The 25,310-nt window shown below is 42.8% G+C and overlaps 1 protein-coding gene across 2 annotated transcripts; it reads right to left on the bottom strand.

Annotated features, from left to right (window-relative positions):
• Positions 1–1,615: 1,615 nt before the first annotated feature.
• Positions 1,616–20,704, bottom strand: si:ch211-286o17.1 (hematopoietic progenitor cell antigen CD34). Of its 2 annotated transcripts, none has more exons than XM_035150640.2 (8): positions 20,461–20,704; positions 10,026–10,121; positions 9,321–9,565; positions 8,505–8,600; positions 6,124–6,244; positions 5,474–5,526; positions 4,377–4,526; positions 1,616–3,159 (listed from the first exon to the last, which is right to left on the bottom strand). In XM_035150640.2, exons 1-8 carry the CDS (start codon positions 20,543–20,545, stop codon positions 2,977–2,979), a joined length of 1,029 nt encoding a protein of 342 aa, XP_035006531.2. In that variant the 5' UTR covers positions 20,546–20,704; the 3' UTR covers positions 1,616–2,976. The 2 variants fall into 2 exon arrangements, with proteins under 2 accessions (XP_035006531.2, XP_035006539.2); XM_035150648.2 differs by having other exon boundaries at positions 8,505–8,597; positions 20,461–20,703.
• Between the last annotated feature and the right edge of the window lie 4,606 nt (positions 20,705–25,310).

Below are 25,310 nucleotides of genomic sequence, written 5' to 3'. Positions count from 1 at the left end.
TTGTAGAGACCTATCCAGACATAAGGAGGCCCGGGTTCATGTTCGATTGTGTAGAGTTCCTCATCTTCCTCTGGGCTGTTGACTGAAGACAGATCGGTGTGAAGCTCTCTGCAATAGTTTCTGGCTTCTGACCAAGACATTTTTATGGAGACAGCAATATTTGTCCCAAAGACGGCACAGACGACCCCGTTGATGAGACCTGTGAGAATCAGAAACTTGAAAGCCCTCTTCGTCATGTTAGCGTGACGCTGTGGTTCCCTTCTTTGAAATGATGTCCTCCTGTCCAGGGTCTTTAGGACCTTTTTAAAGGAGCAGCAAGCACCCAATCGCAGGGCCTCCTAGACTGTTAGGAAAATACACAGGCCGGCACACAGGCGTAATGATGAGGGCATTCAAATGTTTGCAAATCAGGCTGAATACGAAGGATTTGTTAAACTTGTTTCCATTAGGACAATTTCCAAACATCTCCCCCACTCAAGAGACACTTCCCCGGCTGTATGTGCAAATGAACATCTTGACCATTTGCAGAGACCAAAGGATGTTTTCAGCCGGTCCGACTCTACATATGGGTCCAATGTCAATCTGTGTATGTTCGTATGTAGCAGGACCAGGTTAGAAAGTTGTCTCCTCCCTTTACTGTAGATACAACCCAGGAATCATTACTGCACTGACCTCACTGAAGCACATCACTAATGGTCGGTTTTGAATAGAAAATTTTCTTTTTTCCCTATGTTCATTCAAACTACGTGTTGGCTGTGGCCCGTCCCAGCCTTAGTCAAAATAACTATTTGCATTTCAATAGAAACCATGACGGAAAACATAGAATTTTCTTATTTCAGTATTAAACGGCTGCTTCATATGTTTATATAGAATTTTGAGAATAATTATCAAGTTCAAATGTCTGTTTTGAAGACGGGAGTGTTGTAATTGGTGATACTTGCCTGTTTGTCATCTGTCTATCAAATTGATAACCATAATTTAATTAGGGAGATAAGTAGGGTCAGGACCTGCAGTGGTGATTGTCTTTCAAATCCATCAAAGATCAAGGTATGCAGCCTTGAGGGACTGAGATACATATTTCTATTAGAAATGAGTAAAAAACAATTTGTGCAATCATCATAAATCTTGGCAGATGTCCTCAGGCCTTTGTTGAGAATAGTGCTACCAGAGTCATTTCCGTCCAGATCCATAGAAGGTGCCAGAAATAGGAAAAATGTGTTCCTCAAAATGCTGTGGTCAGAATTCTACAATTATAGGCAGGCAATGACTAACCAAAATCTAAAGTGCCATTGTGTTTGGAGCAAGTGGGTGATGGTGCGATCACATCACTTAAGAGCAGGGATTTTGCTCACTGGCGACATCTTGTGCCATCTCCTGAACACACACATACACACATACACACAGTTTCTTTCACATCTGTTTGTTATTTCCTCTGTTCCTTGTTTTGACTTGTATGTGTAAGCTACTGATTGCTTCCCTGATCACAGCGATGCGTTTTATAACATTTTATAAAAAATCTGATTTAGAGAATTCTGTGTATTTCAAATGTTTAAAATGTGTCAGTTCTTGAACCACATGAGCTAAAACAGACGTAGACTGCAGACAGGCCACAAAATATTTTGTCAACAATCACAGTTTATGAATCAGGCGGAGTTACAGGCTACAAAACAGGCTTATTTACACATGCAGTACATTATGAAAGCAACCAGTTGTTCTAAAGAGAAGCTAAAAAAAAAGGTGTAAAAATGTGTACCACTGATGTATTTTCATTTTATATCAACAAGGAGATAAGAGACAGTCTTTGGAATGATGAACCCGCTGCATGTTGTGTAGGAATTCCATGGTAGTGATTTTGTTTACCAGTCTAGCACCTTGAAAAAAACATCTTGAAAAGACCTTTTCTCAGAAAAAGAAAAAAAAAATGCTGGCAGGGTTTCACCATTCACAAAGGCAGTGGTACAAAAAGGAAGAATTTAACATTGTTTAAAAAACAAAAACTGTACACTAATGGCATCGTGAAAAAGCACTATGCAACCACACAAAAATAGAAATGTACTTTGCAACCTATCCCAATTAAACTTTGAAGTATTAATATCAAGGTTTAGTTTTTTATTATTTAGTCAGTGAAGGACTGGCGCATTTCCACATCACGAGAAGCTTTAGTCGCATTATTGAATTCCCCTGTAAAACCAAAGATGATGCTTTCTGCTTGCTATCTCAACTACTTCCTACTTTGCTAATACTGTGTCAGCTGGTCTTTGGTTTCCATGAAGAATCTTAATAATGGTACATGTTGCTTCAAGTTTCACTATCTGTGAGAAAAAATCGACAACTTTCAATCAATTCAAACTCTGCGGCCTCTTATTGGTTTGACATTTTCTCGGCCCAGCAAAGTTAAGGCAAAAAGTGAGACTACAAAAACAGACATTTCCTGAATTACACAGACAGAAAAAAAAACAATCAAGCAGTGAGCGTCAGTCCTTTTTTTTACAACAGTACAGAAACTGGTCTTCTGTCCTATGCCTGGCCTTCATTGGTTTCATTGCCACACAGTTGTGGATTGAAATAGTTGAGCGTGTTCTGCTTCTTCATCAGGGTTCAGCATCATGTATTTGACATGACTTGACTGATTCTACAATGTTTACTTCCAGACTGACGTCAGGGCAGCCGACAGGTTCCAGTCAGCACCCTGTGGATCAGTCCCAGCATCTGTCGGTTCCTCTTGACACCAGCAGGGGCCAGTGATTTTCACATTACAGGCATTGTCATTTATCATCATTGTTTTCAGCGTCATCTGGGAGGTACAGGTTGAGGGCGGGTGGGGTGGGGGGTGTTGGATCTAGTGAGGTGGGTTCATGTTGGATTTGTCTCAGTGTGTGGACAGTCTCTGAGGCAGCACAGGGGCTTGTGGATGGTGTGTCCCAGTGTGTGACTGGTAGGACAGGAAGATGAGGAAGGGCTTGCGGGTGTCGTGATTCACATCTCCGTGTCGGCCACCGGGGTCTGGGAGTGTCCGTTAGTGGTGGGGGTCGGATTGATCCCGTTTTCAGGTGGAGACTCTCCATTGGGTGTGGGCTTGTCGAAGGGCTCCTGGGGCAGCGGGGCCACGGACACCAGGGTGTTGGCTTGGTTCTCCTCATCCACCTGGAAAGACTCGGCCTAAGGAGAGAACAGAGCCCTCACGTGAGATCAGAGTCTACGTTGCATGAGGAGAAGTTTAACAAGTTTACACTTACTGTTTGAATATGATGTGCAAACAAGCAAGAAACTGTGCGTGACTATGGATTTGTTTTTGGTAGTTTCTAAAAGTAAATTATTGCATTTTTCATCGGTGAGGTTTTTGGGTGTCAGCTGTGTGCACATTCAGATGAGTGTTGGTAATTATTCAACTGTTGAGAGGTCAACAACATGTGAGCGAGCTGTTAACTATTTAGAAGTGGCTTGGTAAATGTTTGGTGAGGTGCTCTGTCATTCCAGGCCTTTGTGGATCATATTTAATGCTTATGACAAAACCTTATCGGCTGTTTCATTAAAATGGGTGTGCCCCCATATGTAAACACTTTAACTGACGGCATATGCTTTGCAGCAAAAACCAAAACCATCTGTAGATCCCTGGCAAAGGGTCGGAGTGTAAACAGCTTCAAGGAATTAATGTTGCTTTGAATTGGGAGTCAAACACGTCCTCCCCTAAGTCAGGAATTAATTTAGGATTGACCGAGGATAACAAAACATTTAGCCTCAATCCATACGTGTTTTTCTTCTTCAGTGAACCATCATCTTAGGCTACATCCCTACTTACGTTTTTCTTTTAGTGTTTTATATCTGAACAAGTGTTCACACACTCAGAGCTGTCCACTTGTGATTGCACCTTAATCACCATTAATGCTTTACTTTACTCACAGAGTTGCACTAAAGGGGGAAATACTGGAGGAAAAGAAAATGTTGGCCGATAGGGCAAATAACATAAATAGCTTGAATTTATATTGCACTTTTCTAGTCTTCACGACCGCTCAGTGTGCTTTACATAACTTTTATTCATACAGTGCTGTCTGTCACTCACACATCCCATTCACATACTGCTGGCACAACTTGGGGTTTAGTGTCTTGCCCGAGGACACTTTGACATTGAGACTTGAGGAGCCGTGAATCAAACTACTGCCCCTCTGATTAGAGGATGACCCGCTTTACCTCCATCGCCTCGGCTGCCATACAACGGTGAAGGTAGCCAGGCCTTTCTCTGATAGCTGACCTCATGAGTATGTTTAAAATTTGGCTTTAGCAGGCTGATAAAAATGGCGTCAATGGTGTTGAATGGTACCCCAGATTTTTTGAAGTGTGGCATTAACAACGTCGCACACCTCCTCTAACCTACTCACCAGTCGGACTCCTTTGGAGTTCTTGCGGTGGGTCTTGAAGTAATAACCGGCCATCAGCACAGCAGCGAGCAACAGGCCAGTCAGCAGCAAGGAAACCAGGACCAACTTAGAGTTCTTCCCCCAGCGAGGAAGAGCTTCCTCCACGTCAACCTGAAACCAGAACAATGACAACAAGAGAACAGGATCACTTGACTGATCACATTTTTGTTTGTCTCAACCAAGTGAAGACACTAGTGCTTCACACTGTACAACGTGATTGTGACACATATGAAGACGTGACATTCAATGCAGCTGTGCTGAGACACAGTCATTATGTGGTCACTGTTGTCTTATCTATCAGAACTGTGAGAATAAAAACAACCCCCCCACCCCCATCCACATCCTATGTTGGTGGAGATTTACCCAGAGAATTGAAGGTCTTTCCTTTTGCTTTAAAGCAGTATTAAAACAAAAAAAAGATGCCAGTGAGCAGAGTGTGTAATAAAGAAGGACTCTGCATGAAACACCGTTAACTTTCTAATAAGGTCATTCAGTGCTGAGGTAAGGAGAGAGACACAACTCAAAAGAAGAAAGGTGGGTGGGACCGGCACACCCATAACCCCAGATTATTCCCTGGGTACTGCAGAAATGTTTTGCAGCTGACAGATGGATTGTTTGTGGGCTTTTTGTTTGTCACACTAAACTGTGCCTGGCAGCTGGAAGCCTTTGGAGTGTTTTTCTTCTGCCTGGTGCATTTTCTCCTCCACTTCGGTTGAGAGTCGGTTTTATAGTGAATATTATTTGCTGCTGTAATCTTCCGTTTTTATTGGAGCCCTCATTATGCTTAGTGGTTTAATGGTTTAACATTTTGTCTGTTTGTGTGAGTGAGTCGTACCCACTTGGTCCATGTTTTAATTGTAACCATAGAAAAGATGCAAAGCACAATGCATTTGGAGGACAATCACAAACATGTATGTAAACATGACTTCACAGTTCCCAACCGAACTGAGTATTTTTTAAGGTACAAATCCTACAAAAAACTACTGATTAATAATATTATCTATGATGAATATATACATGTAGAGCATTTCTACATTAAGATATGTGTGACACTTTACCTTGTCTTTGATGTTGTCATTGTTGAACTTGTTGGCCATGCCTGCGAGGTCGTCTGCAAATAAAAAACAAAAAGAATCCTGTTATATTACATCATTTTTATTCAGAGGAGTGCAGATGTACATGCTGCTTATCTCATGCCACTTAACTGAGGCTATATCTATTTAAAATGGTGTTTTAAGTGTTTAAGCTCCATATCAGTATTAATCCTTGTCCATAATGAACCTGAAAATGAATATTACGTGACCGTTCACATGCACCAGGCAATTGCGTGTAACTGGGAAGCAGATTTTCTACTGTGCAGTTGGTTGCTTAGTTATGTAAGATACTTTGGACAGGGAACATAAATGGTGAAAAGAAAGACAATGGATTTCTTTTCTTGGCCCGACGACGTGTTCGAACTGTTAGTTCTGTACCTGTAGTTCCACCATAACTCCCAGCAAAGGGAATTGGAGAGTTTAAAGTTTGTAGTTAATTTGAAGGTTTCGTAGCATCTAAAGTTGTGATTTAGAAAAGCTTACAGTAGAATTCATAAAGGCTGCTCATCAGAAGCTAAACACAAAATATCATCTGAAGGCTCAGGATGCGTAGCAGTATGGTTTGTCAGCAGTGTTTTTGAAATTACTTAAATTAACGAAAGCGTGTTACTGACCTTCCACATATTTTCCAGACACAAGGATTTCATCGGTGTTGTCCTCCTGGTAGAGCTCCAGTTTACAGTCCTCACCACACAGCTCCTGCACAACACTTTCAATCTTCTGTTTGGTGTCTTTCTGCAAGGGGAACAAACGTTGAGATAATTAGTATTGAAACAATATTTTTACAAAATATGAATGGTTTCATTTTTCATATTTTGTATTGCACAAGGTTATTTTCATTGATAACAGCCCCCTACAAAAATACTTAAACGAAGGATTAGACATATTAATTCAATACAGTTTTCTACTCCTCTCTATCTCCTCATGGCTCCGCTAGCTCTACGTTCTGTGTGCGCTGAAAACAAATCTGGTGTTAATACACAGCGCTGGCTCTGTATTTGGGAAACAAGTAAAGCTGAACAACCTGAACAGCACAACACTGATCCAGCAGTAACAACCATAGTGGGAGCGAGGCGGTTATTAGCAGTATATGCTAACGGTACGCTAATCCTCTTTGTTGGAGCGAATTTTAATATTAACACCACATGTTACGTCTCAAACGAGATAATGACACCATTCCTCTGCCCTCTACTTTCAAGGGATGTTAGGACCAGACTAACACCACTGACTTCAGGGGGTGAGGGGTAACTAACCCAAAGAAGATGACGAAATAAAACCAGTCTGAACATTGAAGAGCCGTTCAAAGGTGAGTTGGGACAGCGCTGTGGGCAGCAGTGACTACATAACGTTCCCGAGTGGGCAGCAGCCAGTCGGTAACACCAGTGGTACAGAGCAAACGGTACATTAGTGTCTGCTTCTTCAAGGGCAGACACACACTTACTGTCGCAGCTTATTCTGGTCGTTAAACATGTAGTTTGTGCAAATACAGACGGTGTGTTTTGTCTACAGATAAGGATAATGTTTATGGGTGGCTAATTCCAACTTTTTAATGCACCCTGGCAAACCGCGTGCGTGAATGTGGGCGAGGTGGAGCTTCTGAAGGAGCAGCGAAGGGAGCGGTGTATTTGTTTTCAAATGTCAGCACTCGCTACTCAGATTCACTGACTCCACCGTTAATCTTCAATGTTGTCTTGAATCTTCCACTCCTCCTCTAATCCCTTCTCTCCCTCTGTTTCTTCAATTCAAATCCAGTAAGGGATATCACAGTCGTGTGCGTGACCTTTTTCCCGGATGTAATCTGATCCGATCTGCCACACTGAAGACTCTTGATACCGGCTCAGGAGTTTAGCTATGGGCAGAACACTGTGTAACCTCTGCCTGGAAGTCTTTGTCTTAGAAAAGCACAGATGACATAAAGAGCTTTTTCAGCCAAAGTGACATTTGATCAGCCCTCGTTTTGGCGTTCATGTCTAAAAACTACACCCGTCTAAGAACAGGATACTGATCTAACCCTTCTCAGTGTCCTCCTCATTAAACAATGTGACATTGCATCATAGTGTGTGTGTAAGAAATATTTAAATAGTTTGCCAAAAGGTTTACTCTGATACCTATATAAGTTTAATTTGCAAAATGGCTTAATATTGGATTGGATAGAGCCTGTGAGTTCTTTAGGAAACATAAGGGGAAATTTGAATTGTGTGATACTTCTGGGCTTGTTGTGGACAGTTGATGAGTACACAACCCCCTGATGTACATTCCGCTGCTTGTAGCTGTTTATGCATTGTTTAAATGTTGAATAATGGATTTGATTCTCAGGTTATGAGAAGTTGAAATCACATCTAGTGGGTTCAGGCCTCTATGTAGAGGCTGTGATGTCTGCAGACCTCAAAGCTGTTATCCTGGGAGACGGAGGAATTTATATTTCTAAACACAATCACGCTCACCCACCCACCCACACACCCACGCTTCTGCTCCAGGCCTCTATACATTACACATTCTCACAGCAGCAGTGGGCCCACCCATCACGCTCCCCTCCTTCTGCCCTCGCAGCTCAGTCTATGGCTTAGATGCTCGATACAGGGATTCTGTTGGACTTTCCTTCTCATGTAAGAGGGAGACATTAACAAGGATGGACGAGGGGCATCGAAACAAAGACTGTTTCACTTCCAGCATAGTTTGTGGGTTTTTATGTATGTGCATCAATATTTGGACCTCTCATATGGATCATATATAAATCTATAATCTGTTAATAATTCCAGAAATCTGGATGACTACAGCAAAGACAACTGATTCTGTAGTTCGGGGTTCTACGTACTGAGTCGAGCTTCACTACACCATGAATTAACAGGTGAACAGGTCTTTGTGCAGCAGCGGTGGAGCAGCTCCAGTCTTTATTTACTGCGGCTACAGGCTAAGCAAACAGCCCATTCTACAGTAAAAAACACACATAAGCAGATGTATGGAATAGACAGTAGGGGATGTTTTTTACACTTACACAGTTGGAGGAGGCCTTGAGTTTCAGACTGACAGCGTTTTTGTTCTGCACCGCCTCTTTGGTGACACACACAACATCATCATTTGGTGCCAGCTGCTGAGACAAACAAAAACTGTAATTATCCCATTACGCCTCACCATTCAGCTCATGGCTGCTGTACACCACTGATTGAATTATAGAAATTATAATGCCATTTGGTGGAAATTTGAATCCCATTACCTATCTTCTTCCACATTTTCTTTTATTTAGGCGTTTTTTAATTTGATTCAAAACGATCAAAGAGGAAACCTAAATGTTCGCCTGCAGCACAGCACACGCAGATTAACAACAAAACTCCTTTGACCATCTCAGAAAAACTAAACAAAGTCAGAAAGCTCATTTATTCAATTATTCATACAATGCAAATTTGTGTCCAACTTTGGCTCAAGGCACATTTCAGTCCAAAGAAACTGTTCTGAATTGTATGAAAATGCATAATTAATGTCCTTTTGCAAAACAACGCAGCCAAACTTTCTACTTGAAGAACAATCATTTGCAAATTGTATCAAGTCCTGATGCACAAACGGATGCATCCCAACATACTTAACTGGTGTATTAAGTGGTATTGATTAAATATAGATGATATAATATTAAATGCATTTCATTGTTTTGTTTTTTAATCTGAGCTCTGCTTCAGTCTAAATTCTCAGTTCAGGAGAATGTTGGGAGCAACTGAATTGGATCTCACATTTAACCCTTCTGGAAAACTTTAGGATTATATCTGCAGTTCAATGCATGTCTGCAGGCAGCTTGATCTGAAAGTCAGTTGTATCTTACCCCTGGAACGTTTCTGGGGCCATCACCTCTAGATGGCATAGGTGCTGGGGTATCTGCGTCCTCGGCTTTAGGTTTGTCGGTATGTGCCTGAGCAGTGGTCTGAGTTCCCTCACCAGCCTCCTCCCCTGGAGCTGCAGGGCTGCTGTTCACAGCGTTTCCTGCCTCATCTGTAGCTGCTGTGGTCTTTTCAGTCGGCTGTAGAGGTCCCACAGTAGGGAAAACCACGACCTGTGGATCTTCTGGCTCTGAAAAAAACGATTTAACTTCGGTTTTTAGTTTGTTTAAAGAAGACGGTCTTATTCTTCATGTGTTTTTCTTTCTGTATTTTGAAGTTTGGTTTCAAAGGTGATACGGGCACATGGGTGGGCTGTGTTTTCAGGGTATTGCCCACCCTCAACCATCTCTTTTCAAGCAACTAGGAGAAACTACAGTGACCTTCAGGTAAAATGTAACAAACTCTCCGGAGCCAATGTTTGGTTTGACAGTTCTGGGATATTCGTGCCAATAGATCCCCCTAAATCCCACACACGCCTTTGAGTTAGCACCGAACATTCATGCAACCCACGGCCTTGTTTGGAATTTCAAAGTTGATATTCTGGACCATGCTTACGCAGTACAGTAGTATTGATGATTGGCTGTCAAAGAAGTTGACAGTAGTAGCAGCTTTATAATAAATGAATGGTTGTGCTGGTTTGTGTTTCTTACCTGGAGTTGTCAGTGGAATCATATCTCCTCGTACAGGTGCCTCCAGAGATGGGGCTGTTGCCGCGACGATTTCCTCATCCTGTGCCATGACTCCTGCTTTAAAATCAGAATAAAGCCCAATGTCACTTTGTTTGAAAAAAAACAGATAAATGATTGAATTGGTATTTTATTATTGCAAATGACTGCATGTCATTAAAATGATGTCATTCTAAAGCTCTGCTCAAATGATCCTCCAAATTGAATTTGTGTTTTCCAGTAAGACGTTTCAACAACTGTCACAATCCGTCCTTAAATCAATGAGTCTCAGCTTTGTGGAACTGTAAATAATTAATCACACATTGCTTGAATTAATCTCTCTGCACAGTGTGAGCAAATAAATCATCCCTTAATTCAAGATCTGAAACAGCCCAGAGCTCTGACCTCCTGCTCACTCCCACTGGGATGATTGCTATGAGTCTCTCAGGGAAACCAGTTGGCTCATGACAAACATGCTGTGAGCTCCATCATGGACGTGTGCCAACGTTTTTCTTATTCTTAAAACGAGCTCTGGACCCGAGTGGTGCAGTTTAAACCAGATAGATTGGTTCGCTGTCAATCAAAGCAAAGGGGTTCTGTTTGGTTTTTAAAGGCTTTGAAGTCATTTTCCGTCTGTAGCTATGATTTTACTTTTTCTGTGCCATAACCCACAAACCTTACTGGCATTAAAAACACTTTCACAGAAAATTAACAAAGTACAAAACCAATACACAACAAGACAAGGAGTTTTTTTATTTAGTGACGTTAGCAAACTGCACTCAACAGGTTCACATTTACCAAAGTGGATAATCTGTGACGTCCAAGAAAAGATAAATGTCTAATGGTGAGTCTCTGAGGCAAAGAGGTGTTTGTACGCAGCACCAGATTCTCATTGGATCTGTGGCATCTCAGCAGAGACAAACTACCAGTCGTCAGAACCGAATTCTTAAGTGCAGCGTGACGTCTTCCACCACATCAACTCATTATTCCTCTACAGGCGCGACATATTTGTAATGTGAGGTTGTAGCTCATAGTTCAGATAGTGTGCACTCTTCACCACGGTGCTTTCCTACTGTCAGTTATCACCCTAATGCATGAACTCGTAGAGTGTGAGAGGTCTCCTGAGTGTTCACTGTAAGATATCTTTGTGTCCCTAGAGGCCCCCGCTGTAGTGGAGGGTAATACATCTTAAATAGATCCTATTGCAGTAGATAACAGATGCTCTCAGATTCATGCATCACGTCATGAAATAATTTACTTTGAAATTAAATCTTGCTCAACTCCGAGGTCTTTAAAAAGATTATGTGGGTAGTGACTCACGTTAGCGGGGACATAAAAACGTTTCTGAAATATGTTTCAGGAGAATGGTATTTGATTAATCCTCTCAATGTGCAACTGAGAGGTTTCAGGTGATGATGCCATTTAAAACATCACATTTTCCCAATTTTTGGATTTATGCAATAGGCCATTCCTTTTTTCAGGGAGCTTTGTGACTTCTTAAAGTCCTTGAGAAATTCCCAACGCTAAATCAAAATGTTGATTCGATATTTGTAGTCAGCTGTAAAATGTTGAAATAACTTTCAGGGTACGTTTGATTTCTTTGTGCTAATTTAAAAAATATGCCACCACGCCCTACAGGCCCTGAGCGAACGAGCCACAGATCCTTATTGCTGAGGTCAAATTGCAAGCGTGGTATCCAGAGTCGACCCTGAATACCTAGAATTCATTCTCTTCACCCAGATCTCCCCGACTCTAACAACAGCATTACCTCATATTCAAAACATTTCCATACTGCATTACCTCTGCAGATCTCATTACTTCTCCCTCTCTCACTTTCAAATTCCTCACCGGTCGCCAGATAAAGTTTGTGATTGATTTTAGCTTTGAAATTGCACAGTGCTGCTATTGTTTTTCTTTACGTAGAGCTTTACTTTAGTTGTAGACTTAAAGTTTGGAGTTTAGGACTTTTAAACATGACCTTAGGATTGAACTTTGGATTTTTGTGCATTAGAATAACTTTTAGAAGACATTTATGTACCTATACATTCGCTGGTGGTCGCTAACATCTGCTAACATCTACTAGCGGTTGGAAAGCGAAAGACCTTCAAACATACGAAGGAAATTCACCATCTTTTCCTATGTTCTAAAATTATTAACAGGCCTCTTTGACATTTGTTTGAGTCAGCGTTTAAAAAAACTGTTTAACTGTAATAACAAGTTAAACATTCGAGTATAAGAAGGGAAAGATATGCTTCAGTCCCCTTTGTGTTATTCTTTCAATCTCATTCTGTTTTCACGCCTATAAATTGTGGTCCTGTCTTTATATTTTATTAGCTATGTCATTTATGGAGGCAAAAATCCTGAAAAATGTCTGCTTCATTATTCATAGGCCATAGATCTGGTCTGAAAGCAGCTTCAACCGGAGGTGACCTGCTCCTGGATCAATAACCTTGTTTTTCTAAGGGTCTAGTTCTTTCAAGTGATTCAGTCAAAAATCCATTTGAATGATTTTTGTTAAAATGACAGAATGAGTTGTTCTGCTCCTCTGCTTCACTCTTGTCTCCATGTGGTCTCACCGATTTCCCGCCAATACTTGATGTTTCCACAGATGAGGCCTGTATATTCACACAATGGTGGCACTGTGACACTATTCCACTGACTTCCTCGGATAAATCATTGTTACAGACAGGTGCCACAAGTGCTGAATAAACGCTGTGTGTGTGCGTGTGTGTGCTGGCAGATGGAGGCTGTAATCTCCAAGGAGGTCTTCTAGCGTGTTTAGCAACTGTGCCTCGCAGCTGTCTGTCAACCAGTATCTTCTGCACCCTGTGGAGGTTTAAATTGAAGGAGGAAGATCACAGTCACTGACCTCCGGGCTGTTTTTGCGATTTCTGCCACCATGTCGAATCTATTATGAAAGCTCACATGCTCAAGTTTCACTACGGAGCCAGGATGAAGCCAAATTTAGTGCCTTATCTCGGTATGCCTGGTGTCTGTAGTTTACTGTGAGAAGCATTAGTGTGGGCGTGGAGCAGCAGTAGGTCAAGGGCTGCCTAACCTTGTAAGTCCTGTATGTTCGACTCCTTCCCCTGCCTCCAGCTGCCATCCCTCCACCATCTCTGGGGTGGTCTGTTTGCTTATTTTACCGGAAAAGGATGAGGTACGGAATGGGTGAGACGCTCAGGCATAAATCAGGGTTCCTCATACAAATGTGACGCACAGGAGTGCCAGAGTGCAGAGGCTAAAATGTGTTGTTTCAGTTCTGCGATCACTTTCTGTCATCGGGTGAGTTGTAGCCGACTGGGAGGTACAACTTGTCAGTGGTGTTCTCCTGCTGAAGCTGATGAGTGTGTTTAGTTTGGCGTGTAGGTCGGTCTCTGATGAAATCTTGGAGGGATGTTGTGGTGATTTACTGGAGGCTAATTTCCTTCAGAGCCAGAGTAGCTCTGTCCATATTTAAAAGCAGTTTCTGTGTTGATACAGCACATTTTTGGGTTTGAGAGATAATTGTGAATTTTAAATCCACACTGTAAAAAAGGCAAGTAAGTTTAAACACCTTGTGCTAATGATGTCATAGCACATCAAGCACTCTTAGAAAAGTTGCCTGCTACATTTTCACCAGCTTCAACACAGCCAGTGAAGTCTATCCTGCCATCTGACCTGACATCAGTCATTTCACAAAGTGTCCTGACAAACCAGATTCCAGATGGAAGGAAATCTCTGCATTTAGCTGCCTCTTAGGACCAACACCAGAGACGGCATTAAATGTTTTCGTTTTTAAAACTAAAATCACAAGCTTTTTTTCAGTAATAATCCCCCCCTATACCAACACACCTGGCAACGCATATCACGTGACCATTCACAAACACTGAGCATGTGTGTAATCAGGAGGCAGATTCTCTTCCTTGCAGCCAGTTGTTTACCTGCAGAAAATACTGAACCAAAACCAATAGTGAAAAGTAAGAGCTTGAACCAATGAGGAGGTGGAACTGTAAGTGTCTATATACCTATATGTTTGTAGTTTCTGTGTGATGAGTGCTCAACTGATGAGAACCAATAAGGAAGCAAATCTGGGTGACTGCTTCGTCTTGTTTTCTGCTCATCTGGACAAAAATGTAACCTCAGTCTTTTGTGGATGGTGTCGACATGGCATTAGTGATGGGTTTTAAAGCCAAACTGTAGAAGTGTGAATGTTTTATTGCATTGTTTTGAATGTATTAAAAAGCTTATATTCAGCGTTCAATGGGGAGTCGACGGTGGTCTAGATGTAATTAATACTTCTGTCTCCCGCCCTGCTCCCTGCGTGAGGTCAGCACACTTCCACACAGTTTGACCTCTGAACCCGTCTCTGCCTCGTTGCCCTCTGCCCTGAACTCAATCCATCAACAGGGGCCAAAGTGGAAAATTATCCCTCATTTTACTGAACTCTTGCACTGTACATGACTTACAAAGGTCTGAGACGTCTACAACCCTCGAGACATACAACAATCCAACCAGACTTCACCCCTTCCTTTTGCGTAATGTTTAAAAAAGAGTCCAAGATATTACTCATCGGTCGCGTGTCTTTCCAGTATTGCCCAAACACAACAAACCCAGTCATCCTAATCAGCCCTGAGTCCATGTGTTCTACAGCATGGGACTTGACTCCATTGCTCTGGTGAAGATTTTCCCACCAGATTGCTCTGAGTGACGGCCGCGGTCTGGAAAGGCTCCACCCTGCACCCCCCTCCATCTCTTGGGACTTCCGGATGGAGGAATGTGGCAAGGCTTTGGAAGAGGACGAGCCTTTCCTCCCTGCAAACGCTTTCTGTGTGCTCGCCCTCTCCAAGTCACGCACAGCTAATCCCAGGCATCTCTCGAGGTGAGACGCGCACCCTCGCACCTCCCACACCATGTAGTGGGATATATAACAACATGCCAAGAGTCATTTTGTAACAGCTAATATCTCTCCCCTGGCTCAAGAGAGCTTTGTCGCTCTCAAGTCTCTCAGGCTTGTATATCTAGAGGCTTAATATACATAAGTTCCACATGAAGGCACGTGTCGTCTTTGCATTTGTTCTTCTTGGGCCTCTCTTAATGACTTTATGCCTAAAAAGTCCTCACTGAGTAAGAATTTGTTCCAGTTTCTCAAATAGACGGAAATAGTTTCATAAAAAATCTTCACAGTATCAAATTCACCCACATCTAAATGCAGCCAATGCACCTTTTTGTCTGTGTAGCTCGGTTCAGATACGGCAGATATATATATGGTAAATTGGGTCCAGGGATTTTCTGGATTTTGTCGTTTACTTATGAGGAAAGCAGCAGGAGATTGTCTGGATTAGATGCTTTCACAACAACAGAAAAATGTCTGGATGTCTCACATGAAGGGTGGTGCCTGGGAAGAGCGTGCAGCAGGCAGGACATGACGTAAGAATCCCGCAATGGAAAACATGTTTGTTTACAGCACATTGACATCTTCGTCACCGATTTTTCATCCTGGTATTTTTGTAATCGACACTCCCAATGGGTCACAGTGTTTTTTTCAGACATTTGCTGCATTCTCACATTGACTCACTCAGGTGTTTTCCGGACATTTTGCTTGTGGGAATAGTTCTTGAAAATGTCCAGAGCAACTGACTCTGACATTTGCAAAGTTTTTGTAGAGTGTAGTGCATGTTGGGAAGCTGCTCTGTGTGGGGAAATGATGTTTTCAGTAGGTATGGACACTCCTGTGGCTGTGTCCCCAAAGCCCCTGGACTCTCTCCGCTTCTGTTCAGAAAAACCCTGCACCGTGTAATAAGGCGTGAAGAGGTGATAATGGTCTGCAAAAGTTTGAGGACCACCATGACAAACTCCCAACGCCTGAGTTTCTGCTAACACCCTCCTCTCCAGTTACCATATAATATATTGTTTTCTTAGAACCGAGACACAAATTGAGTCGGCAGCTTTGACCGATGCCACAACTAATTTTTTCTAAGATGTCTTAACTGCTCTGACTGAGTGTGTGAGACTCTGTTCAGCCAGGACAGCTTCTGTAAACACTCGAGACACATCACCCTCTCCTTTTCTATCCGGGTTAAAAGTACATACATATTCCTGGAAATATTCCTTGCACTTTTATCTACAGGATATATATATAAATGCATTCCAGAGTCCTGACTGACCAGAATCTAACTGTTAAAGTGGTGATGTGTCATCTACATAGTGTAACACAATACATAGACTTAATGTAGGGTTTGTGAACAATGTTAAACTGCAGGGAAATTAGGAAAATGCCTCATTTTACTGCCATTAAGAGGATTTTTCTTTATTCTCCGGCCAAACTCGGGTACAGATATTCAAAGTATGTGTGACCTGACATCACTCCGGCATCAGCTGGATAGAAATATGATTCAAGAGCACACCCCCTCTACCCCACCCTTCCCTCACTCGCTCACCTCAACTTGGATTCTGAAAGTTGACTAGCGGGCGGAGACATAAAGGCTCTGTGATATCTTTTCATTGAAAGTTTATCAACCTTGGCCTCGTCTTATTATGCCAGGATCTGAACTGAGATCTGAGTACTATAAGAACGTGGAGGAACTAATGATAATTGATTGGAAGATTGGATTCACTCTCTTTCAGATTTACCTCCCAAAGGTTAGTCACGCGTTTCTATTTTGTTTCTGGTTATTAGGCCCCATAAGCGTTGACCTCTTGTTGGCTTTTTAAAACAGTATTTTGCATGAATGAAAACACCCTTCATCCGCTGTTATTTTCTTAATATGTCCGTCTTCATTATTTAATATCCTGCTACCCTTGAAGAATCTGAATTTTTTAAGAGTAAAGCGTGTGCAGAGGAATGTGACATTGGAACCCCCGTCCCTTAGGGGTTAAACATGCTCTGCAACTCTACCCTCTTTGAAACAACAGACTGCTGACCCCACTATGGTGACCCCCCCACACACACACACACCCTGCATCCCCCTACTCCTCTCGTTCCTGTCACAGCGATTAATAGCAGAACCTTGGCCATTCTCCTCTCTTGGCAGAAAATCAACTCGCTCTCATGGTTTCAATCAAGGCCCATGAAGCCGCACTCACTCCACCTCCACTGCCCAGCTGCGCCGCTCACCCAACCCAACCCTGAGGCCTCGGCGGCTTCTTATCGAGAGCTGGCTGCCTGTTACCAGGGACCACATTCAGGAAACATGACATCTGCTTTCATTTGGCAGCATTATATCACCACCCACCCACAACCCTCCCCCAGCCTCAACACACACACACACACACACACACACACACAATTGCCCACTGCAGTTGCGATGCATTACCTTGAATGAGCCTGTCTGCTGTGAGTGTGTGCAGGTAGAGCGTGAGAGGATCCTGTTGCAGAGTGAGTCATATCTGGACATCAATAGCTCCGAGGCTCAACATTGATTTTGTCCAGAGAGAATTTGAGAAGCGCAATATCTCTCAAAGAAATCTACCAGAGTAATTGCTTGCACACATATCCAGGGGTGGTATTGAAAAACAGCCATAATAGGCCATTAAGACTCTGAGCTGAAATGCACTTAGTCGACGTGCAAAGATTTGTTCTCTGCTTTAAAACATCATTTGCTTTAATTTAGGTTTTTCTTGTTGCCATGTGATACTCCATCTTTCACTTCCTGTTCCCATCCATGTGTCCAGTGTACAGATCAGAGGCAATTCCAGCATCCTCTGGCTGTTTCATACTCATGGGATTCACAGCACTTACTGTACATGAACAGTGCAATCAGAGCAAATGGACTAAAAGTAAAACAAAAAGTAAAGACCCTTTTCCTCTTGTCAAAAACCCACTAACATCTGGCTTTTGTCTGCAATGGGAATAGATGCAATCGGTATTCACTCCCAGGTCAAATGACTCTGCAGAAGACAGGTTTCAATCTGCACCATCTCCGATTGGAACTGATGGAAACATAACACCTGGGCGAACATTTCGTCTTCTTCTGTGTTTCGGCAGACTTCTGATGAGTTCACATTGTTTTTTACATCTCTGGAACAATGCGCAACAGCAATATTTCTCTTTGTGTCACACAAAATGCAACAACGGCCAGACAGCAAGGTGAGAGAGCTTCTCAATATCCGGCAGACTCGTGGTGTTGACTCGCAATGAGAAAGGAGACAATCGCCTTTTTTTAGCAGGTTTACCCACCGATACAAAGAAAACCTGTGTATACCTGCTAATATTGATGTAAAAGATGCTAAAAAGAGAGCTTTTTCTTATCATGATGAAAGGATATTGAATCTCATATGTGTTTGTGTGTGTTTGCTTCCAGATGTCTTGCCACCGCTGCCTCACTTGACTCTGGGTCCCGACTTGGCTCAGTCGGTGCCACTTGTTCTCACGAGAGAACCGAGCTCTCTGTTGCTTCTGTAATTCTTCTTCAGCGTCTGGTACTTCAATGGGTGCAACACAAACAGCAATTTACATAATTACATGCTCTGGGGTTGGCAGCGAGGTTGGGCAGGGTTTCGTGCTCAACTAGAGAGCCTCCAAAAAACCACTTCACAGCACAGGCACAGCTTTAACCCTACTACGAAAATTGTCTCTAAGTGTAGAGTTTTTCCGAAATTTAACCCGGGACATTCCGAGTGCAAGACATTCCAATCGTGTCACTGACAACAAAAGGAAATCTGAGCATACTTCATTTAACTGCGCTGCTTCAGCTCACGTCTGCTAAATGGTCTCTACAGGGGTTTCCCCCCAGCGTTTCTGATCATCTCCTGATGCTCGCCACCATCTGCGAATCCGCTCCGACCTCGTCGTAGTAAAGTTGTTCATCTTTCCTGTACTTGCATAACTCCGCTCCATCTCTCAAGACTGACACGACTATTCAACCAAAAAGGGGATTGTTGCTTCACTCCGGAGACAGATGGTTTATCATCGAGTCGACTCCTGTGGATTCCTCTTTCTTTGCCATCTGTCTAATATCTGATAATATCATCTTTAAGGAAAATGCACATTTGGCCCAAGCACACATGTCACATGTTTTGAGTTGGTTTGTCCGGGATTGGTCAAGGAGCATAAACATTGTAGTGCACGTCAAGAGATGCCTTTTTTTTGTAAACTCAAAAGCAGAATAAAAGTTTTGTTTCGTAATCGACAGTGTGATGAAGTCACAGCAGTTTTCTTTTTGCGAAAAGCAGATGTAGCTGCTTCTCACTGAAGATGATCTCATTCCCATGAGCTGTATCCCACAAAGGAGGCATGAGGTTTGAATTAAGCAAATTAGTTGTGTCATTCATTTCCAGCCACAAGAGAGGGCACTGTGAATGATGGCATAGCTGCAGTTCATTCTCTGCTCCATGTTGGACTTGTGCTGCGTTTATTGGATCAGATCACGACTAGTCCACTATTGAAGGATGAGACCACAACAGAAGTGTCACAGATATTTTTCTTTCTCCACATGATCTCTACACTTGATCTCTTAATTTGTTTTGCCTGCCACTGCAGAGAATTTATGGGCCAAACTGGAGCTCTGTGCAACCACACATCTGAACTGATCCACACCAGAATAGTTGAGTATTTATAAAAACTTATACAAGTGCTGCTCGATACAAATCAACCGAAAAGTTAATCATGGGGATCATGCCAGTAGAAACTTAAACTTTAATTTGTTAATCTTAAGATACTACAAAGGGCTTTTACTTCTAGGTGATAAATAAATTGGATTATTTTGTTTTCTCTATTTTGATATGAATCTCAGCCGCGTGAGCAAAGTCGTCTTTACGCATAGCTAAACATCAATCATCCTCGATGCTTGAAGCACCTACTTACATCAGCACGGCCACATTTCAGATGCACATTAACAACCAAAGTCCACACCCTCCTCTCACGCACTCTCTGGCCTCGCATTGCAACCAGCTAAATATAAACACACGCATTTCTCAAAGTCCTCGATGATCATGGGAATCAGGTCAATGGAATAGCAAGCATAGCAGCGGAGGGCAGCTCATAAACGGGACAAAACTGAACAGTAAAAGGCCAAATGCTTCAGAATAGGAATCCTAACTTCAAATCACCGTTTAAAATGTCCCAGTGCCTCCACAATGTGGGAAATCCTTCTCTCTAAATCGATTTCTTTGTTTGCAAAAGTATCCTGCAAAGTCATGGCTTTTTTTTTTTCTGTTTGGGAAATAAAACCATCTTTGTCAAACCCTTTTCAAAACATATAACGACTCGTGTGTTACAGATCTGCTCTCATTGCAGGGATGGTGTACGATAGCATTCCAGTGAGTAAAAGGGTTGTAGGGTTAAAACCTGGATCCAACTCAAAGACCATTCAAACAAACACTCCTCCAACCCCACCCCTCCCGTCCCTCCCTCCCTCTCTCTCTCCCTGCAGATGGCCTTACAATCTTTCTCAAACTATTTGACTATTTAACTTTTTTCTCCTCTTTTTTAACTACTTACCGTTTAGGAGTGAGGCGACGAGCAGCAACGCCAACGCCAACATCTTGCGGGGCTCCTCGTTTCTCTTTGCAGATGATGCTGCCATTCTCCTCCCGAGCGTGCACACGTCTGATGGGTGTGAGTGAAAAGAGAGGGAAAGAAAGGAAAGGGCTGGGGCTGGTTGAGCCTGAGCAGTTTAGGGTTTCCTCTTTCACAGAGCGGGACAGGGTGGATAAAGCACCACTTGTGTTCTGTCAGTTTTTTATATAGCAGCCCACCCCCCCACACAGACACACACCCAACACCCCTCCCTGCTCCCTTCTCCCTTACTGAGGCCCAGCCCAACACCCAGTCCTCCACTGGTTCCTTTAACCCTTCCTCTGTGCCCCCACCGCTCCAGAAGAAGAGGGTGCAGGGCAGACGCAGGGAGGGAGGGGGGGAGGGAGGGAGGAGAATGGAGACTTGTTGGGATGTTGTGTGTTTAAAAGAGAAAAACTTAGTGCAGCGTTCTTCAAATACCTCTCCATGTTTATACTCACACATTAAATATGCAGTTCCCATGTTGAAATCGTCTGCTGCAGTATGTGTGTGTGTGTGTGTGTGTTATTACGCTGCAGAAATTGCTCCGCTATGTCTGCCTGAACTGTGAACCCTGTCTGGACCGAGGCAGTAATCCACCTCACAATGAAAGGTGATATCTGACAATGGGCTGTGACACTGGGGTCCTTAATAGGCTTATGGAGATAGACCACAGAGCCGAATAATCAAACCCAGAAAACAAAGATGCGGCCCACTGTTATGTTAATGGTATTAATCCAGTAACCCCCACTTCTCTGCCAGGGCCATCAATCAACAACCACCGTCCCAGGAGTGAAGACACCACAGGATCGGCTTAAAACCCGTTCACACCTCCGCAGAGTCCTATAAGCACCCAGCAACCCCCACTACCCCCTGCAACTGCGAGGATCTTTGCCTTTACTATTGTTAGCGCGTTGTTGGCCCCTTTGGCTTGTGCTTCTCATGCTCTGTGCAAATCACACATCTGGAACCACTGGAGAAGGTATGCTAAATGACTTGTTAAAAAATAAAAGCCCCACCCTCTCAGACAAAGGAACAACAGCGAGCGGAGAGAAGTAAACCGGACCACAGCTACATCTCACAATCTTTTGAAAAACGCTCCTGTAATTTGATACCAGTTGTGCCTGTAGTCCCCCTCCCTCCTGTCCTTCCCCCAATCACTCCATTTCCTCCCTGTTACCCCCGTTCCTGCTTGCCGGACCCTTATCAAACACTGAACTCAAACAGCGGGGCGTTGAGGTGGGCAATTGGCCCCTGACTGTGACTCGAGATGAGCTTTGCTGGAAAGCCCAAGAGAAAAAGCAGCTGTGTGCCCATTACAGCGCGGGCACAGCTGGACAGCAGCCGCCATGTCACTCCAGTAAAACATTCATTTGGCCGTTAGCTAGTTAAGTATTTCTGTTACTCGAGTCCCAATGAATCAGAGCTTCCTGTCAGAATAGACCTTTTACCCTCAATCAAGGGCAGCAGGACAAGCCCCCATCTCCTCCCTGTGATTTTTCATGAACTATTTTCTCTTTCCTCCTTGCACAGATCTGTAAACTTAAATTTTTCACGTACATTTGTGTACAGACATTGTATTTATAGAAACGGGTTTGAATTTCATTGTTTCACAATTCCGTTGTGTTGTTGTATGCGGCAGGACAACGACCAAGAATCTTGGATCGTGAAACATACTTCCATCAATTTTGATATTTGCACTTGTATGAATCAAAGGGGGATTTCACACCCGAAAGTCCAGACCACACTCTCCCAACCAAAGTTTGTGTCTTTGTTAAATTTTTAACATTTGATCCAGTTAGTTTTGGCTCTTCATTGTAATATAGGCATTCATACGTCCTGTCGTCATCACCTGGGTGGGCTGCATCTACCGATACTTGGCATTGATTGAAAAGTCCAAAGGTCTAGACCAAACATGGTTAAATCACATTAGACCGATTCAAAAAATTAGAGACTGAGAGATCCTGATTTTTAAGGATGAAAGGTCAGGGGTTCAATCCTTGGTCTTCCCCACCTGCATGCCGAAGTGTCCTTGGGCAAGATGCTGAACCCCTAAATGGCCCCTCATAGATGTTGAAGGCACTAATTTTAAGTGGCTTTGGATAAAAGTGTCCACAAAATGACATGTAATAATCTCTGTGTTAAAATCGTCAGTGTCCATTAAACTCTGCTCTGGTCTTTGGTTTGACTGTATTCAAATGGTGATGGATCCATTTTTGTTTGCAAGTCACATTCCTCACCCTCCTCACCCTCAATCATTGGACACCCCATGCATCTACCATTTGTCTTCTGTGTGACTGTGGCTCAGAGAAGTGTCGCAGGGCGGCATGTTGTGGTCACACAGTGGGAAACCAACGCAAGACAGCCACTGCATTTCTCTGAAGACTTTACACAAAGCATATCTGCAAAGCATTTCCACCACCAGCGTCCTGAGATCCAGAGCCCATACAGTCGTTGCTTCATACAGCTTTATTTGTTTATAGTATATCCACTGTTCAGCACATCTGTTGCAACTTATGGCGTTTGAAAACCAAGCCCCTCCTCTCCCTTTAGCTGCTGCGGTGTTTCTTCAGTAACAGTACATTGCATTTACCATATATCTGCTGCTGCCATAGATTATCTGTGACAGCCGTGTGCGTTTTGTTTTAACTTGCATGTGTGTTTTAACCAGATGTGACGGTTGTGCTTTTTACTTCCATGCATTGTGCATCTACACCTCGGGCCATGTGTGTTACTCTTCTTTCTGATCTGTATGATGGAGTCTCCCAGGAGAATATAGGCAACTGGGGTCAATATCAAGAGGGACGCAATGTGCAGTTTGTCCTTTCCCCTTTAGATTTACCCTGTGTTTTAGAGACCACAAAAATCCAGAGCTGTTGCCAAACATTTTGTGAACATGCAATTTATGTGTGTGAATGCACGTATTCTTTGTCTCTTCTCTTTTTTGTCTCTTTTTCTTTTGTATTTGTCTTTCTTTTCTGTGTGACACATACTTTTTGTAAAAGCACCAACTCCATCCACACATGCTCACCTGGGTCTGATCTCAGAAAAATCTGAAAAGCTTATTGACTTCATTCAGTTTCAAGGACAAACTAGACTCCCACTGTATTCTCACTGCAGGAATGATTAGGAAAGATTTATTAATTTATTATCATGCATTTCAACCAGTTTAAGAAAAGGTGCAGATGAGAATGTGTTCAATCTGATTGGTCTCTTCAGATCATAATTTAGAAATGTGTCAATGCTCCCAGAGGCATTGGCTGGACAAGCTGAGCCCCGCCTCTTTTAGAAATATTTTTCTAATCATCTCGCTTTGATGCATTTGTACTTACTTGCATGTGAAGGCTACCTGGAGAAGGAGGGATGGCTTCGGATCTGATTTACTAGATAATCTGCACAGCCACTTAAATGTCTCAAACCAACATGAACATCACATCAGATACCTACTACCACTGTTGCATGATGGAGAATCCACAAAACCCATAATGCAATGGCAATGTCACCAATGAGAGTTAAAAGCAGCTCAAAGTAACCAAGTAAACCAGGATTCTGTGGTAAATTGATTGGTGATAAACCTACTTGATAGGAACCTTGTAAAACATGAGGAAGTATTATTACCTGTGCTTAGGAATGATTAATACAATTAGTGAATTATGTGAGTATTGTTGTGGTGTATAGCTGCTCCCCCCCCCCACTGACTGACTGTGAGCTTTTGGTTTAGTCTTTCACACATGATGCACGCAGCAGGAGATTGTCTTGGTCAGATGCATTCAGAACAACAGGAAAATGTCCGGAACATTCAGGCGAGAGGTGGCGTCTGCGTAGAGGATGAAGGAGGCAGGACATGACGTATAAATGACACTGAAAATCACAAATCAAGTTTTTGTTTGCAACTATGACACTTGTCAGCTACCAATTCTCTTTCTTACAAGTTGACGTCTGCATCTGTTTTACGTGCACGTCTACTCTCTCTTGCTGTGAATTTTCGGCACATTTTCCTGCTGTATTCTCACACGGCCTCACTCATATATTTTAAGGACATTTTACTCGGGGGTCTGGCAGGAGAAGTTGTGGAAAATGGCTGGATCCACTGACTTGGACATCTCACAACACAGCCCCCTCCAGAAAGTTTCAGGAAATCATCCAGAGTTCATTGCATGTCTGAAAACAAGTGAAGTGAAGAATTCGGCAAGCGAGTCAGTTTTCCTACATATTTTCCCTCTGATTGGCCTCATCTCCATTCATTGAATATGAAAAACAAACGTGTTCAGTGAAGTCCAACACTGCCATCTTCTTTTAGAGACTAGATATGTAGAAGCAAATCGATCAAAATGGAGATTTATCTGGATCTACAACCTTGAACGCTCAGGCCAAGAGACGTTTATATGTATTAATAATAAAGTTGTGGAGTATAACTTGTCCAACTGTGCTGATGAAGGAGCTTCCTGCAGCCTGGCTGGAATCTGACTATAAATTTCACTTCTTGGATGTGTTTTAGGGTCACTGGCGCTTTATCCAATAAGTCTTATTTTGCGGTAATAGGACTCTAAGCAGTTAATTGGACTCCCCAGGATCACTGAGGTTTGGCTGATGAATCACTGGCTGCTTTAAATTGCAGAATCTTCTCAGAGAGCTTATTAGCAGAATGTGTCAGGGATGATATTCTTGAAGCAGAGTAGAGGTTTGTGGCAAAACATCACCTACTTCCAGGGTGCATGGAGGAAGATTATTATTTGAAGATCAATCCTTTTCCTGTAGGTTTCAGACATACAACTTAAAGCTTGAGCTATACA

The sequence above is a fragment of the Hippoglossus stenolepis genome, chromosome 3 (assembly GCF_022539355.2).
Source record: "Hippoglossus stenolepis isolate QCI-W04-F060 chromosome 3, HSTE1.2, whole genome shotgun sequence".
Classification (NCBI taxonomy): Eukaryota; Metazoa; Chordata; class Actinopteri; order Pleuronectiformes; family Pleuronectidae; genus Hippoglossus; species Hippoglossus stenolepis.
The sequence above is the reverse complement of the archived record's forward strand: the minus strand, read 5'-3'. Positions and strand labels throughout refer to the sequence as shown.

Excerpts from the sequence above, each read along its gene's own strand:
- si:ch211-286o17.1 (XM_035150640.2), bottom strand. The coding sequence starts at position 20,545 with ATGGCAGCATCATCTGCAAAGAGAAACGAGGAGCCCCGCAAGATGTTG. Across the intron at positions 9,566-10,025 it reads GATTCCACTGACAACTCCAG|AGCCAGAAGATCCACAGGTC; the intron begins GTAAGAAACACA and ends CGTTTTTTTCAG. Across the intron at positions 3,160-4,376 it reads ACTCCAAAGGAGTCCGACTG|GCCGAGTCTTTCCAGGTGGA; the intron begins GTGAGTAGGTTA and ends TTCTCTCCTTAG.